Source organism: Salvelinus alpinus, chromosome 4, assembly GCF_045679555.1.
Source record: "Salvelinus alpinus chromosome 4, SLU_Salpinus.1, whole genome shotgun sequence".
Lineage (NCBI taxonomy): Eukaryota > Metazoa > Chordata > Actinopteri > Salmoniformes > Salmonidae > Salvelinus > Salvelinus alpinus.
The window spans coordinates 82,248,664-82,266,213 of NC_092089.1; the positions used below are offsets into that span (position 1 = coordinate 82,248,664).

The 17,550-nt window shown below is 42.0% G+C and overlaps 1 protein-coding gene across 3 annotated transcripts in view; it reads right to left on the reverse strand.

The window, feature by feature from the left end:
- atp8a1 (ATPase phospholipid transporting 8A1) overlaps nucleotides 1-17,550 on the reverse strand; it is a 232,151-nt gene that overhangs the window by 77,404 nt on the left and 137,197 nt on the right. For all 3 annotated transcript variants that reach the window (XM_071399246.1, XM_071399245.1, XM_071399247.1), the window contains 3 exons: nucleotides 10,045-10,150; nucleotides 8,275-8,357; nucleotides 5,041-5,090 (listed from right to left, as the gene is read on the reverse strand). In XM_071399246.1, the coding sequence (XP_071255347.1) occupies nucleotides 5,041-5,090; nucleotides 8,275-8,357; nucleotides 10,045-10,150 (239 nt within the window). The remainder of the gene's footprint in view (nucleotides 1-5,040; nucleotides 5,091-8,274; nucleotides 8,358-10,044; nucleotides 10,151-17,550) is intronic.

Here is a 17,550-nt window from a genome sequence, read left to right on the forward strand (position 1 = left end):
AACATGATCACCTCCTGTAACTAGCAGAGACAAAACATGATCACCTCCTGTAACTAGCAGAGACAAAACATGATCAACTCCTGTAACTAGCAGTCAGAACATAACACCTCCTGTACCTAGCAGAGACAAAACATGATCGCCTACTGTAACTAGCATAGAGAACATTATCGCCTACTGTAACTAGCATAGACAGAACATGATCGCCTACTGTAACTTGCATAGACAGAACATGATCGCCTACCGTAACTAGCATAGACAGAACATTATCACTTACTGTAACTAGCATAGACAGAACATCATCGCCTACTGTAACTAGCATAGACAGAACATGATCGCCTACTGTAACTAGCATAGAGAACATTATCACTTACTGTAACTAGCATAGACAGAACATTATCACCTACTGTAACTAGCAGAGACAGAACATGTTCACCTCCTGTAACTAGCAGAGACAAAACATGACCACCTCCTGTAACTAGCAGAGACAAAACATGATTATCTCCTGTACCTAGCAGAGACAGAACATGATTATCTCCTGTACCTAGCAGAGTCAGAACATAACACCTCCCGTACCTAGCAGATGCAGAACATGATCACCTCCTGTAACTAGCAGAGACAGAACATGATCACCTCCTGTAACTAGCAGAGACAAAACATGATCACCTCTTGTAACTAGCAGAGACAAAACATGATCACCTCCTGTAACTAGCAGAGACAAAACATGACCACCTCCTGTAACTAGCAGAGACAAAACATGATTATCTCCTGTACCTAGCAGAGACAGAACATGATCACCTCCTGTAACTAGCAGAGACAGAACATAACACCTCCTGTAACTAGCAGAGACAAAACATGATCACTTCCTGTAACTAGCAGAGGCAGAACATGATCAACTCCTGTAACTAGCAGAGACAAAACATGATCACCTCCTGTAACTAGCAGAGACAGAACATAATCACCTCCTGTAACTAGCAGTCAGAACATAACACCTCCTGTACCTAGCAGAGACAGAACATGATCACCTCCTGTAACTAGCAGTCAGAACATAACACCTCCTGTAACTAGCAGAGACAAAACATGATCACCTCCTGTAACTAGCAGAGTCAAAACATGATCACCTCCTGTAACTAGCAGTCAGAACATAACACCTCCTGTAACTAGCAGAGACAAAACATGATCACCTCCTGTAACTAGCAGACAAAACATGATCACCTCCTGTAACTAGCAGAGACAGAACATGATCACCTCCTGTAACTAGCAGAGACAGAACATAACACCTCCTGTAACTAGCAGAGTCAGAACATAATACCTCCTGTAACTAGCAGAGACAAAACATGATCACCTCCTGTACCTAGCAGAGACAAAACATGATCGCCTCCTGTACCTAGCAGAGACAGAACATAACACCTCCTGTAACTAGCAGAGTCAGAACATAACACCTCCTGTAACTAGCAGAGTCAGAACATAACACCTCCTGTAACTAGCAGAGTCAGAACATAACACATCCTGTACCTAGCAGAGGCAGAACATGATCACCTCCTGTAACTAGCAGAGACAGAACATGATCACCTCCTGTACCTAGCAGAGACAGAACATGATCACCTCCTGTAACTAGCAGAGTCAGAACATAACACCTCCTGTACCTAGCAGAGTCAAAACATAACACCTCCTGTAACTAGCAGAGACAAAACATGATCGCCTACTGTAACTAGCAGACAGAACATGATCGCCTACTGTAACTAGCATAGACAGAACATTATCACTTACTGTAACTAGCATTGACAGAACATTATCACCTACTGTAACTAGCATAGACAGAACATGATCGCCTACTGTAACTAGCATAGAGAACATTATCACTTACTGTAACTAGCAGAGACAGAACATTATCACCTACTGTAACTAGCAGAGACAGAACATGATCGCCTACTGTAACTAGCATAGACAGAACATGATCGCCTACTGTAACTAGCATAGACAGAACATGATCGCCTACTGTAACTAGCATAGACAGAACATGATCGCCTACTGTAACTAGCATAGACATGATCGCCTACTGTAACTAGCATAGACATGATCGCCTACTGTAACTAGCATTGACATTATCGCCTACTGTAACTAGCATAGACATTATCGCCTACTGTAACTAGCATAACGGGAACATTATCGCCTACTGTAACTAGCATAGGCAGAACATTATCGCCTACTGTAGCAAGCATAGAGAACATTATCGCCTACTGTAACTAGCATAGACAGAACATTATCACCTACTGTAACTAGCATAACGAGAACATGATCACCTCCTGTACCTAGCAGAGACAGAACATAACACCTCCTGTAACTAGCAGAGACAGAACATAACACCTCCTGTAACTAGCAGAGACAAAACATGAATATCTCCTGTACCTAGCAGAGTCAGAACATGATCACCTCCTGTAACTAGCAGAGACAGAACATGATCACCTCCTGTAACTAGCAGAGACAAAACATGATCACCTCCTGTAACTAGCAGAGACAAAACATGATCACCTCCTGTAACTAGCAGAGACAAAACATGATCACCTCCTGTAACTAGTAGAGACAAAACATGATTATCTCCTGTACCTAGCAGAGACAGAACATAACACCTCATGTAACTAGCAGAGACAGAACATAACACCTCCTGTAACTAGCAGAGACAAAACATGATCACTTCCTGTAACTAGCAGAGACAAAACATGATCACCTCCTGTAACTAGCAGAGACAAAACATGATCACCTCCTGTAACTAGCAGAGACAGAACATAACACCTCCTGTAACTAGCAGAGACAGAACAGAACACCTCCTGTAACTAGCAGAGACAGAATATAACACCTCCTGTACCTAGCAGAGACAGAACATGATCACCTCCTGTAACTAGCAGAGTCAGAAGATAACACCTCCTGTAACTAGCAGAGACAAAACATGATCACCTCCTGTAACTAGCAGAGACAAAACATGATCACCTCCTGTAACTAGCAGAGTCAGAACATAACACCTCCTGTACCTAGCAGAGTCAGAACATAACACCTCCTGTACCTAGCAGAGTCAGAACATAACACCTCCTGTAACTAGCAGAGTCAGAACATGATCACCTCCTGTAACTAGCAGAGACAAAACATGATCACCTCCTGTAACTAGCAGAGACAAAACATGATCAACTCCTGTAACTAGCAGAGACAGAACATAACACCTCCTGTACCTAGCAGAGACAGAACATGATCACCTCCTGTAACTAGCAGAGTCAAAACATAACACCTCCTGTAACTAGCAGAGACAAAACATGATCGCCTACTGTAACTAGCAGACAGAACATGATCGCCTACTGTAACTAGCATAGACAGAACATTATCACTTACTGTAACTAGCATAGACAGAACATTATCGCCTACTGTAACTAGCATAGACAGAACATGATCGCCTACTGTAACTAGCATAGAGAACATTATCACTTACTGTAACTAGCATAGACAGAACATTATCACCTACTGTAACAAGCATAGAGAACATTATCGCCTACTGTAACTAGCATAGACAGAACATTATCGCCTACTGTAACAAGCATAGAGAACATTATCGCCTACTGTAACTAGCATAGACAGAACATTATCACCTACTGTAACTAGCATAACGAGAACATTATCACCTACTGTAACTAGCAGAGACACATGGTTTATGAAGTGATACGCAAAACAATAGAATGTTATATATATGGGGGATACAACCATCCCAGCTCTGCAGATTTTGCTGCGAAAAGACCGAATCAATAGATCATTTGTTTTGGTACCGTCCATATGTATCTTATTTTTGGTCGCAAGTCCAGGAATGTTTGAAGAAGTGCAATATTTACCTGGAGCTAACGCTACAGATAGCACTACTGGGTGATTTGAAAAGTCATCGTCAATTGATCAATAATATAACAATACTTTTAGCAAAAATTGTGATCTTTAATTTACAATCTATAGAAACTATGAGAATAAAAAGGTTCAGAACTTTCATGAAACATCACTGTAGAAAAATATATGTCAAATAGAAATTCAAAAATGGATGGTGTCAAGAGATAGATGGGAGGGGTTGAGTGGAACTGAAAGGTGATAAACAAGATAACTAATGTAAAATATACTGTGTCTGTAAAATGTATATAGGTTCGGAACTTTTGTGAAACAGCACAGTTAAAAATATATGGCAAAATAGAAACCAAACTGGATGGTCGACAGAGATAGATGGGAGGGGTTGATGGTAGCTAAAGGATGGGATTAAAAACAAACAAAAGATAACTATGGTAAAATACATTGTGTCTGTAAAATTAATAAAGTATGTATATGAACTGGAAGAAGAAGCATAAGTGTTGTTGTCCCTTAATTTACTCCAATTATGTGAGGCGTGGTAGGGTTAGGGAAAAATAAACGGGATTTTTTTAATTTTTTTTATGTTAATAATAATTTAAAAAATAACTATTATCCCCTACTGAAAACAGCAGAGAGAACATTATCCCCTACTGTAACTAGCAGAGACAGAACATTTGTGAAAGTAAAATATATCACACCTTTGTATTCAGCTAAATTCACAAAATTAAAACAAATAAATCTAGAATATATGCCAGGGTGGTCGCATAAAAATGTGTCTACTGTAAAATGTGTGGCAAGGTTGTTGCATAGCCAACATGGTGTCATTAATTACCACCATCAGCCTCCTGTATTTTAGTGGCATGCCACTTTGACCGAGGCACAGTACTGGACCATGTTTAAACATCTATAACACGTGTCAAACTCATGCAGGTTTTCACTCCTCCTTTGTACATGATCGATCAAATAAGGTCACTGATTAGTATGGAACTCCCCCTCGTGTGGTTGTCGAGGTCTTAATTGAAAGGTAAAACTAAAAGCCAGCAGACATTCAGCCATCTGTGGAATGAGTTTGACACCCCTGCTCTAAATGAAGACATCTGCAGTTCATTTAGAAGTAGAACCAACAGATTCAGAGGGAACTTTAAGAGTGGATGGAATGAAATGAAGCCGTACCTGGTGAACTCTAGAACATGGAGCAGTTCATACTTCTCCTCGGCTCCAAGCTGAGAACAAAACAACAGACAGAGACAGTCAGTCAGTCATTGAACTAAGTCATTGACTCAAAACTAGCCTTCCTTTATCACGTTTCACTATGAAAGTAACGCTCCATTTTTGACCCTTGTCTAATCTTAATTGAACTAAATAGTACTCAGTCAGCCCGCCCCGCTCGGATGTTTAGAGTAAGAAAATGTAATGAATTTCCTTATAATTGTCAAGACCACCAGGTACAATTGCCGATGATTACACGTGTGTCAAGGGGCTTTCACAGGCCTAATAAAAGTTGAGGACCTAGACAAATGTCTTGAAAATGTCGTACTCTGGAGAAAAATTTGAAGAGGGCTTAGGCTTCCGTGCCGGTCTACCTCTTCCCTAAGTGCAATCATCAGGTTAGCCAATTACAGGAAACAAAGTGCCCTTAGGTTAGAGGGGGACGCGTTCACAGATGCAATCGCGTACCCGTAATCTAATTGAGTAATTTAGAAGAGTCGTTATTTTCCATGACATGGCCTGTGCTCTAGCTACATCCTCCATGAAAGGACATGGATCCAAATAGTAGGATAATTATTTTTCCCCCTCCAAATAAACTTTAGCCGAGTTTGATTGAACTTGCCAATGCAATGGTCCCAGAAGTACCAACCCCACCCATCTGTCACTCCAGGCAGGCGCAGTCAAACGCTCAAAGCAGCGCTCTATGTATTGCATTCTGTGTATTATAGTGCATTGATTGTGTAATTTTTATGCTGATCTCACAAAAGTAATTTCCATGTATATAACTGTATATAGCCTCATTACTGTTATTTGTGTTACTTTTTACTTTATTTAGTAAATATTTTCTTAACTATTTTCTTAACTACATTGTTGGTTAAGGGCTTGTAAGTAAGCATTTTACGGTAAGGTCTACACCGGTTGTATTCAGCACGTGACAAATAAAATTTGATTTGATTTGTAAATGGACAAAAAAGAATGCATCGTAAGTACTCGAAAGAAAACAAATCCTACTTGAACCCAGGTCTGCTCCACCGTACATTGGTCCGATCCTCAAGTATTTCCCGTCTCTCACAAAGGATGCATCCCAAACGGCACTCATTTCCCTTTATAGTGCACTGTTTTTGACCAGGGCCCACAGGGGTACGGTCAAAAGCAGTGCACTATAAAGTGAATAGAGTGCCAAATGTTGAGATGAAGCCTCAAGACATTTAATCAGACAGAGGCCTCAAAGTGCTGAGTGATTGTCATAGCGACAAGCTCCTTGATGATATTTTACAGTGAGAGAGAGCACTTGTCTGAGCTCTGAGGGACAATAGAGGTGTTCTGTGTTTACACAAAAAGCACAGCGTCTGTCCCTGTGGTGGCTAAACAAAGGCTTTCATTCCCAGTGTATAGTGAAAAAAAATAAGCCTAATTATTGTGTTGTATACGGGATGCTGAGCTATTTCTCCATTGAAACATTTTGCAATGCTATTTCTACCAGGGATGGGCATTTGAAATGATTTCACTATTCGAATAATATACACCTTCAAATTAGTGGATTCGGCTATTTCAGCCACACCCGTTGCGCACAGGTGTATAAAATTGATCACACAGCCATTCAATCTCCATAGACAAACATTGGCAGTAGAATGGTCTTACTGAAGAGCTCAGTGACCTTTAACATGGCACCGTCATAGGATGTCACCTTTCCAACAAGTCAGTTCGGCACATTTCTGCCCTGCTAGAGCTGCCCCAGTCAACTTTAAGTGCTGTTATTGTAATGAGGAAACGTCTAGGAGCAACAATGGCTCAGTCGCGAAGTGGTAGGCCACACAAGCTCACAGAACGGGACCGCCGAGTGCTGAAGCGCGTAGCGTGTAAAAATCGTCTGTCCTCTGTCGCAAAACTCACTACCGAGTTCCAAACTGCCTCTGGAAGCAACATCAGCACAAGAACTGTTCTTCGGGAGCTTCATGAAATGCGTCTCCATGGCCAAGCAGCCGCACATAAGCCTAAGATCACCACGCGCAATGCCAAGCATCGGCTGGGGTTGTGTAAAGCTTGCCGCCATTGGAGCAGTAGAAATGCGTTCTCTTAATCTGTGTTTGGCGGATGCCAGGAGAACGCTACCTTCCCAATTCATAGTGTCAACTGTAAAGTTTGGTGGAGGAGGAATAATGGTCTGAGGGTGTTTTTCATGGTTCCGGCGAGGCCCCTTAGCTTCAGTGAAGGGAAATCTTCACGCTACATCATACAATGATATTCTAGACGATTCGGTGCTTCCAACTTTATGGCAACAGTTTGGGGAAGGTCCTTTCCTGTTTCAGCATGAAAAATCCCCTGTGCACAAAGCGAGGTCCATACAGAAATGGTTTGTCGAGATCGTTGTGGAAGAACTTGACTGGCCTATTTATCATACCATCTGCTAGGGCAAGTCTTGACTGCATCAAATCGTTGTAAAGAAGCTAGCCAGCTACAGTAGCCAGCTAAGTTAGCCAGCTAGCTAGCTTAAGTAGCAAGTCTAACTATTTCGCTGCACTCCCCACACTGGTCTACAACAAATCCATTTTATGAAACAGCCTACCTGTTGGTTGATCATTGTAGCCTACTCCTTCTCATTAAGCCAACTTAATTCCGTAATTTTATTTCCATTTTGCATTGATTAGAATCTCCCACTTTACATGGAGTGTTTGACTGTACCGTGGCTTTGATTGGACAGTAACAAGGTAAACGTGTGAAACGTGTGTAGGCTACTGATGCTTTTTTTATATTATTATTATTATTTATTTATTTTTTAAATGGGGCACAGCGTCATGAAACTGTTGTTTTACTAAAATGTCAAATGTAATGGTCTATCCTTGTAGGCTATGTAGCAATGTCACATAGATCATTTTAGACAAAGCCTTTTCATTGTTAAAACAGGCCGAACAATCAGAGCACTTTATTACTAGAACGCTCTGCACACAATGACCGTAGCCTTTCAGTACTGGGCAATGTTTGGCAGGTCTACCTCAAAACGTTTGCACACAAGAGGTACTGTAGATGGGTGAGTTACCACCTTACAATGTATAGAGCTTTAAAAGCTACAGAACAGCAGTGAAAGGCACAATAGCATTGTGTTAATTTTCATTATCAGACTTTATTTTGTTAATACCATAGAAATAGAATCACTAGAATAAGATTTATATTTATATGTATTCTGCTGCATCTACTCACCGCTTGAATGATGACACTGTCTGGGGTTCTACCGGAGAACACAAAGCCCAGGTTCGCCGCTGCCCTCACCAGAGCCCCTTCGTCTGTATAACCAGAGGAGAGCCCAAGTTAGGGTTGGAGATGAGAGGTGCACCAGAACAGCAACACAAGTATCACAGAGACATGAGATGACCAAGACAGTTGGGGTCTAACTAAGCACTTGGAAGAATTTTGTTCTAGACCTCAAAAATGATCATACAGTTGTTTATAAATGAGTGCTACAACCACTATTTGTACATACGGAAAGTATTCGGATCGCTTCCCTTTTTCCACATTGTTACGTTAAAGCCTAATTCTAAAATTGATTAAATTATTTTCCCCCCTCATCAATCTACACACAAATCAGCCATAATGACATAGCTGAATGCCAAGAGTGTGCAAAGCTGTCAAGGCAAATGGTGGCTACTTTGAAGAACCTCAAATATAAAATATATTTTGATTTGTTTAACACTTATTTGGTTACTACATGATTCCATATGTGTTATTTCATAGCTTTGATGTCTTCACTATTATTCTACAATGTAGAAAATAGTAAAAATAAAGAAAACCCTTGAAATGAGTAGGTGTGTCCAAACTGCGCGCACACACACACACTATTTTATATTGTATTATACAGGGCGCATTTGGAAAAGAGACTTAGGTCTCAATGTCTTCCCTGTCAAAATAAAGGTTAAATAAAATAGTGACATTCTATCCATTCATCACATCTCCTCTTTTTGTCTGGATCACAAGGAAACAAGGCCAGAGTGGGGAATGCACTCTTAATTATTAAGTGGATAGGTTCTGCAGATTCACTGAGGTAAGCGCCACTTTAAATATTTCAAATGAACAAGCTCTACTTAGAGGGGGGACACACACAACCCTGGCTGATCAAATGAGGATGATGATTCAGAGGACCTTGTATTTCTCTGGGCCGTGTTCATCAGTGTGTAACGTTTCAAAATGTTTTACAACAGAACACAAAAATGAGCAGTTCTTATTGGACTAGTCATGGTAGTGCCTAAATATTTTGGTCCATTTTCTTCCGTTTGGTGCCTGTTGAACCAATTCAAAACATCTAGCCTTGGTGCCTGTTGAACACGACCCTGCTCTCTACCACTACAAAATATCTAGCCTTGGTGCCTGTTTAACACGACCCTGCTCTCTACCACTACAAAACATCTAGCCTTGGTGCCTGTTTAACACGACCCTGCTCTCTACCACTACAGAACATCTAGCCTTGTTGGCTCAAAGCATATAAAGTCAGATTGACCTTGTATAATATAATAGAGAATACTCAGGGTTAACGTGCATCCTTTTGTATTGTTCAGATGTCTGTTCCACTCCTGCACAACGAAATTGCTGTCTTTTGTATACTGGTCACATCCCAGTTTGTGTCACTCCCATCTTCAATAAGGTATTGATGTCATTAGTTGATATCAATGAGATGGTGTTGTCATATGTCCGCAGACGATACTGAGAGGTTTGAGGGGCTTGGCAAACAATGAGACTTAGGAACACAGGAAATTGAGGCATGACAATATAAGTGGTCGCCTAGAGACAGCCATTTATTCAACGTCAACTGGAGATCCTTTGCTTCTGTATTCTTATATTTGATTGGTAGATTGACTGACGGACGTTTGGTGACTGACCTGGCGTTTCAAGCTATCATAAGGCTGTTAAAAGGCTGTTAAGAGCGGTTGTAAGACTGTTACAGTGCAGTGCTGTGAGGTCAGGACTGGTGGGCCGTACCTGGTGAGGCAGCCTGGTAGACGATCGTATCATCGGTGCGCTCGGGGACAGCCGTGTGACAGATGGCCAACATGGTCATGAAGTCCAGGATGACAGGAGCTGTGGGCTGCAGAGGGGGAAGAGAGTGAAAGAGGTGAGGAGGGAGAGTGAGGGGAACAGGGAGAATGAGAAAGGGGAGGGAGCGAAAGAGGGAGAGAGTGAGGAAACATCATTAGAGAGCATGCCTAATTACTACTGGTAAATGACGACCAGACACCTGCAAATAATAGCCTATATTGACCGACTGATGATCAAACTGAATAAGACGCTGGAAATCTCTCTTGCCTATATCTGTAATTTCTTTATTGCTAATAACTCTACCCTCAAAGGACTTGTCGGTCCCAGGCGATGATGACAAGTATAAACATTAAGTCCACAAGACTGCGTCGTCATATCTTCTGTTCCTTCAAGAGCATATGTAGTAGCGTACGTTGAGTTCATGAGATGTTGCACAGTGCTGGGTTAGGAGTAGAGCTGCATCCCAAATTTACATGTTAGTCATTTAGTAGACACTCTTATCCAGAGCGCCTTACAGTAATGAGTGCCTTAATTTACATACTTTTCTCCCGTACTGGTCCCCTGTGGGAATCAAACCCACAACCCTGGCGTTGCAAGCACCATGCTCTACCAACTGAGCTACACGGGACAGAGCCAAATCGCACCCTATTCCTTACATAGAGCACTACTTACAAAAACAGGAATAGGGTGCCATTTGGTATGCAGCCAGGGTTAAGGCGGAGAGAGTGGTGGAGCTGGAGGGCTGGTTGATGCTACTGGGGCTGGTTGATGCTACTGAGCCTCCGATCTGGGCTGAGATTGAATGAACACCAGCCCAGTGTCAGTGACCTCAGTTGGGCCAAGAATGACAACAAAACCCCAAAGCAACAGCATGGATCTACAGTAGGGTGTAGTTAGTCAACAGCATGGATCTACAGTAAGGTGTAGTTAGTCAACAGCATGGATCTGCAGTAGGGTGTAGTTAGTCAACAGCATGGATCTGCAGTAGGTTAGGGTTAGTCAACAGCATGGATCTGCAGTAGGTTAGGGTTAGTCAACAGCATGGAGCTGCAGTAGATTAGGGTTAGTCAACAGCATGGAGCTGCAGTAGGGTGTAGTTAGTCAACAGCATGGAGCTGCAGTAGGGTGTAGTTAGTCAACAGCATGGATCTGCAGTAGGGTGTAGTTAGTCAACAGCATGGATCTATAGTAGGGTGTAGTTAGTCAACAGCATGGATCTGCAGTAGGTTAGGGTTAGTCAACAGCATGGAGCTGCAGTAGGGTGTAGTTAGTCAACAGCATGGATATATAGTAGGGTGTAGTTAGTCAACAGCATGGATTTGCAGTAGGGTGTAGTTAGTCAACAGCATGGAGCTGCAGTAGGGTGTAGTTAGTCAACAGCATGGAGCTGCAGTAGGGTGTAGTTAGTCAACAGCATGGATCTATAGTAGGGTGTAGTTAGTCAACAGCATGGATCTGCAGTAGGGTGTAGTTAGTCAACAGCATGGATCTGCAGTAGGTTAGGGTTAGTCAACAGCATGGATCTATAGTAGGGTGTAGTTAGTCAACAGCATGGAGCTGCAGTAGGGTGTAGTTAGTCAACAGCATGGATCTGCAGTAGGGTGTAGTTAGTCAACAGCATGGATCTATAGTAGGGTGTAGTTAGTCAATAGCATGGAGCTGCAGTAGGGTGTAGTTAGTCAACAGCATGGATCTATAGTAGGGTGTAGTTAGTCAACAGCATGGAGCTGCAGTAGGGTGTAGTTAGTCAACAGCATGGATATATAGTAGGGTGTAGTTAGTCAACAGCATGGATTTGCAGTAGGGTGTAGTTAGTCAACAGCATGGATCTGCAGTAGGTTAGGGTTAGTCAACAGCATGGATCTGCAGTAGGGTGTAGTTAGTCAACAGCATGGATCTACAGTAGGGTGTAGTTAGTCAACAGCATGGAGCTGCAGTAGGGTGTAGTTAGTCAACAGCATGGATCTATAGTAGGGTGTAGTTAGTCAACAGCATGGATTTGCAGTAGGGTGTAGTTAGTCAACAGCATGGATCTGCAGTAGGTTAGGGTTAGTCAACAGCATGGATCTGCAGTAGGGTGCAGTTAGTCAACAGCTTGGATCTGCAGTAGGGTGTAGTTAGTCAACAGCATGGATCTGCAGTAGGGTGTAGTTAGTCAACAGCATGGATCTGCAGTAGGGTAGGGTTAGTCAACAGCATGGATCTGCAGTAGGGTAGGGATAGTCAACAGCATAGGGTGTGGTTAGTTTACTGGTTTCTAGTAGAGTATACTGTACATATTCAGAATATATGGAAAACAGGTATTGGTACTGACCCTGTATATAGCTTACTACAGGTTTTTATTTTATATACACACAGTAAATTCGGAAAGTATTCAGACCCCTCAACTTTTCCCACATTTTATGTTATGCTACAGACTTATTCGAAAATTCATTTTAAAAATGTTTTTCAATCATCAGTCTACACACAATACCCAATAATAACAAAGCAAACACAGTTTTGAGTCTTCTTGGGTATGACGCTACAAGCTTGGCACACCTTTCTTTGGGAAGTTTCTCCAATTCTTCTCCGCAGATCCTCTCAAGCTCTGTCAGGTTGCTATTTTCAGGTCTCCCCAGAGATGTTCAATCAGGTTCAAGTCCGGGTTCTAGCTGGGCAACTCAAAGACATACAGAGACTTGTCCCGAAACCACTCTTGCATTATCTTGGCTGTGTGCTTAGGGTCATTGTCCTGTTGGAAGGTGAATCTTCACCCCAGTCTGAGGTCCTGAGTGCTCTGGAGCATATTTTTTTTAAATCAAGGATCTCTGGACTTCGCTCCATTAATCTGTCCCTCGATCCTAACTAGTCTCCCAGTCTCTGCCGCTGAAAAACATCCCCACAGCAGGATGCTGCCACCATGCTTCACCGTAGGGATGGTGTCAGGTTTCCTCCAGATGTGATGCTTGGCATTCCGGCCAAAGAGTTGAATCTTGGTTTCATCAGACCAGAGAATCTTGTTTGTCATGGTCTGAGAGTCTTTTATGTGCCTTTTGGCAAACTTCAAGCGGGCTGTCGTGTACCTTTTACTGAGGAGTGGCTTCCGTCTGGCCACACCATAAAGGCCTGATTGGTGGAGTGAGCAAGAGATGGTTGTCCTTCTGGAAGATTCTCCCATCTCCACAGAGGAACTCTGTCAGAGTGACCATCAGGATCTTGGTCACCCCACTCCCCGTTTTGATACCCTTCCCCAGATCTGTGCCTCGACACACTCCTGTCTCGGAGCTCTACGGACAATTCTTTCGACATCATGGCTTGGTTTTTTCTCTGACTCAACTGTGGAACCTTATACAGACAGGTGTGTACCTTTCCAAATCATGTCCAATCAATTGAATTTACCACAGGTGTACTCCAAGTTGTAGAAACATCTCAAGGATGATCAATGGACACAGGATGCACCTGAGCTCAATTTCAAGTCTCATTGCAAAGGGTCTGAATACTTATGTAATTAAGGAAAAGTTTTTTATTTTTCATACATTTGAAATATATATAAATTTTTCGCTTTGTCATTATGGGGTATTGTGTGTAGATTGATAATCCATTTTATAATAAGGCTGTAAAGTAACAATGTGGAAAAAGGGGTTTGAATACTTCCCGAATTCACTGCGCACACACGTGTCAAAAGTTTGGACACACCTACTCATTCAAGGATTTTTATAAATGTATACTATTTTCTACATTGTAGAATTATAGCTAAGACCTAAAAACAATGAAATAAAACAGAATCATGTAGTATGCAAAAGTCTTAAAACATATCAAAATATATTTTATTTGAGATTCAACCTTTGCCTTGACAGCTTTGCACACTTGGCATTCTCTCAACCAGCTTCACCTGGAATGCTTTTCCAACAGTCTTGAAGGAGTTTCCAAATATGCTGAGCACTTGTTGGCTGCTTTTCCTTCACTCTGCGGTCCAACTTATCCCAAACTATCTCAATTGGGTTGAGGTTGGGTGACTGTGGAGACCACGTCATCTGATGCAGCACTCCATCACTCTCCTTCTTGGTCAAATAGCTCTTACACAGCCTGGAGGTGTGTTGGGTCATTGTCCTGTTGAAAAACAAATGATAGTCCCACTAAGCGCAAACCAGATGGGATGGCGTATCGCTGCAGAATGCTGTGGTAGCCATGCTGGTTAAGTGTGTCTTGAATTCGAAATAAATCACTGACAGTGTCACCAGCAAAGCACCCCCACACCTCCTCCTCCATGCTTCACGGTGGGAACCACACATATGGAGATCATCCGTTCATCTACTCCGCGTCTCACAAAGACACGGCGGTTGGAACCAAAAATCTCAAATTTGGACTCAGACCAAAGGACAGATTTCTACTGGTCTAATGTCCATTGCTCATGTTTCTAGGCCCAAGCAAATCTCTTCTTATTATTATTGGTGTCCTCCTTTGGTAGTGGTTTCTTTTCAGCAATTTGACCATGAAGCCCTGATTTACGCAGTCTCCTCTGAACAGTTGATGTTGAGATGTGTCTTACTTGAACTCTGAAGCATTTATTTGGGCTGCAATTTTTTTTGAGGCTGGTAACTCTAATGAACTTATCCTCTGCCTCAGAGGTAAGACTGGGTCTTTCATTCCTGTGGCGGTCCTCATGAGAACCAGTTTCATCATAGCGCTTGATGGTTTTTGCGACTACACTTGAAGAAATGTTCAAAGTTCTTGAAATGTTCCAGATTGACTGACCTTAATGTCTTAAAGTAATGATGGACTATCATTTCTCTTTGCTTATTTGAGCTGTTCTTGCCATAAAATTGACTTTATTTTAACCAAATAGGGCTATCTTCTGTATACCACCCCTACCTAGTCACAACACAAGTGATTGGCTCAAATGCATTAAGAAAAGAAATTCCACAGATTAACTTTAAACAAGGCACACCTGTTAATTGAAATGCATTCCAGGTGACTACCTCATGAAGCTGGATGAGAGAATGGCAAAAGTGTGCAAAGCTGTCTTTAAGGCAAAGGATGGGTACTTTGAAGAATCTCAAATCGATTTCTTTAGTTTAACACTTGTTTTGGTTACTACATGATTCTGTGTGTTATTTCATAGTTTTGATGTCTTCACTATTATTCTACAATGTAGAACATAGTAAAAAGAAAGAAAAACCCTGGAATGAGTTGGTGTGTCCAAACTTTTGACTGGTACTGTATACACACACACACACACACACACACACACACACACACACACACACACACACACACACACACACACACACACACACACACACACACACACACACACACACACACACACACACACACACACACACACACACACACACACACACACACACACACACACAAATATTTATATTAGTTATACTATTTTGATATTGATTATGTAAGTTAAGCATTTCACTGTTAATTGTACATGTGACAAAACTTGAAAACCATAAAGGATGATATTTTCTGAAAAAAAACGGTGTGTTAGCAACAGCTCTCTAAATACCGTACATATACATCATAAAAAATTAAAGCCTCCACTTATGTACTTGTTGTTCTGACAATCTGTATTTCCAGCTACCCCTCATTTGTACCAAGAACTTCTCTATAATATGAAAAACTCAAAGAAGGATTTGACTATAAAAAAAACAACACTTTACGCATTTGATTACTGCTGCTTTTGTCATTATTGTCCTCGGGTCTGTGACGCAAGCTCTTTGAAGAGATATCGCCAGGCGGGGAACAGAGGAGCGATAAAAGAATAAAGCAGGAGAAAAATCAAAGGCCTTCTTCCAAATGAGAGTACACAGAGACTATTACAGACCAGGTGGCTGTTTGGCCGCTCCCTGTCACAGCAGAATGCTAAATCGGGTTTGGGTGACAGGTAGGGATCGCTGCAGAAGGGGTGTATGTGTGTGTGTGTGTGCGCGCATGTGTGTATGGCAGAACAGGGTGATGGTCACCGAAGAGGACAGAGAGGCCACTACAGACAGCTCCAATGTTCTGATTAGATGTGACAGCTAATAGGACTGACCCGACACTACTGGCTCGGCCCATGGCCCCCTGTGGGCACCTTTGTAGCCTAATCTGTGTCATGGTACCAGTGACAGACACTGATTGCTTCGGACGTGACCGGTGCTGGAAGTTTAGCGGGACTTGCAGGAAGTCGTGTAAAGGGATTCTGCCTCCGTCTCCCTGCCTTTTATCTCGGAGCACTAAGTAAACCAACCAACCAGACACACAGCCTGCATCCCAAATAGCACCTTATTCCCCTTTATAGTGCACTACTTTTGACCAGAGCCCATAGGTTGCACTATATAGGGAAGGGCTGGGAATTGCCAGGGACCTCACGATACAATATCATACTTCGGTGCCGATATGATATGTATTGCGATTCTCAATGTATTGCGATTGGATATTGTGATTCAAACATATTGCTCACCATGTGTCTGCTGCAGAGGAACAAGAGAGAGACATAATAACTCGTTTTGATCAGTCAGGGAAATAAAAGTTGGCTTCCTATTTTATTTTATTTTTTAAAGATGGAGAACAAGCTATGAAGGAAAGATTCTGGAGTTTTGGTTCAGGTACAGCCAACTAGCGCAAAAATAATATTGCAATATTGTCAAAACTACACGATATATTGTTAAAAATAATATACCGATATGTAACTATATCGATTCCCTGCACCCCCCTCTCACTAATATAGGGAATAGGGTGCCATTTGGGACAGCTAGACAGACCACTCCACGGCCTAAAAACATGTCCAATGACTCGAGATTTTGAAAAGCACCAGCGGGTGATGTCATTTTTTTTAGGTACCCCTGCAACCACAGGGTTTTCCACAAACAGCCAGGGGCTGTGTTAAACTGTTGTCAATGGCTGGGATTCATTGTGTTTAAAATGTGACCTCCGAGTATTGTAAGCCAAACAGACGGGCAAAGGAGGAAGTATTTGAATGTAGTGCATGGAAGAGGTGCTATGGTAAGGCCATCAGCCAGTTGGTTTAGCAGCTTTAGCACAGGTTTGCTGGCTTATGATCCCAGGTAAAATCTACTAATGTTGAGGCACTTACACCCAAAACGACCTCAAGGGGTGCAGTACTGTGGCTGGCCCTGTGCTCTCTCGAATATGGTAGTGTTAACAGCAGAGCAGAACATACAGTGGGGCAAAAAAGTATTTAGTCAGCCACCAATTGTGCAAGTTCTCCCACTTAAAAAGATGAGAGGCCTGTAATTTTCATCATAGGTACACTTCAACTATGACAGACAAAATGAGAGAAAAAAAAATCTAGAAAATCACATTGTAGAAATTTTTATGAATTTATTTGCAAATTATGGTGGAAAATAAGTATTTGGTCACCTACAAACAAGCAAGATTTCTGGCTCTCACAGACCTGTAACTTCTTCTTTAAGAGGCTCCTCTGTCCTCCACTCGTTACCTGTATTAATG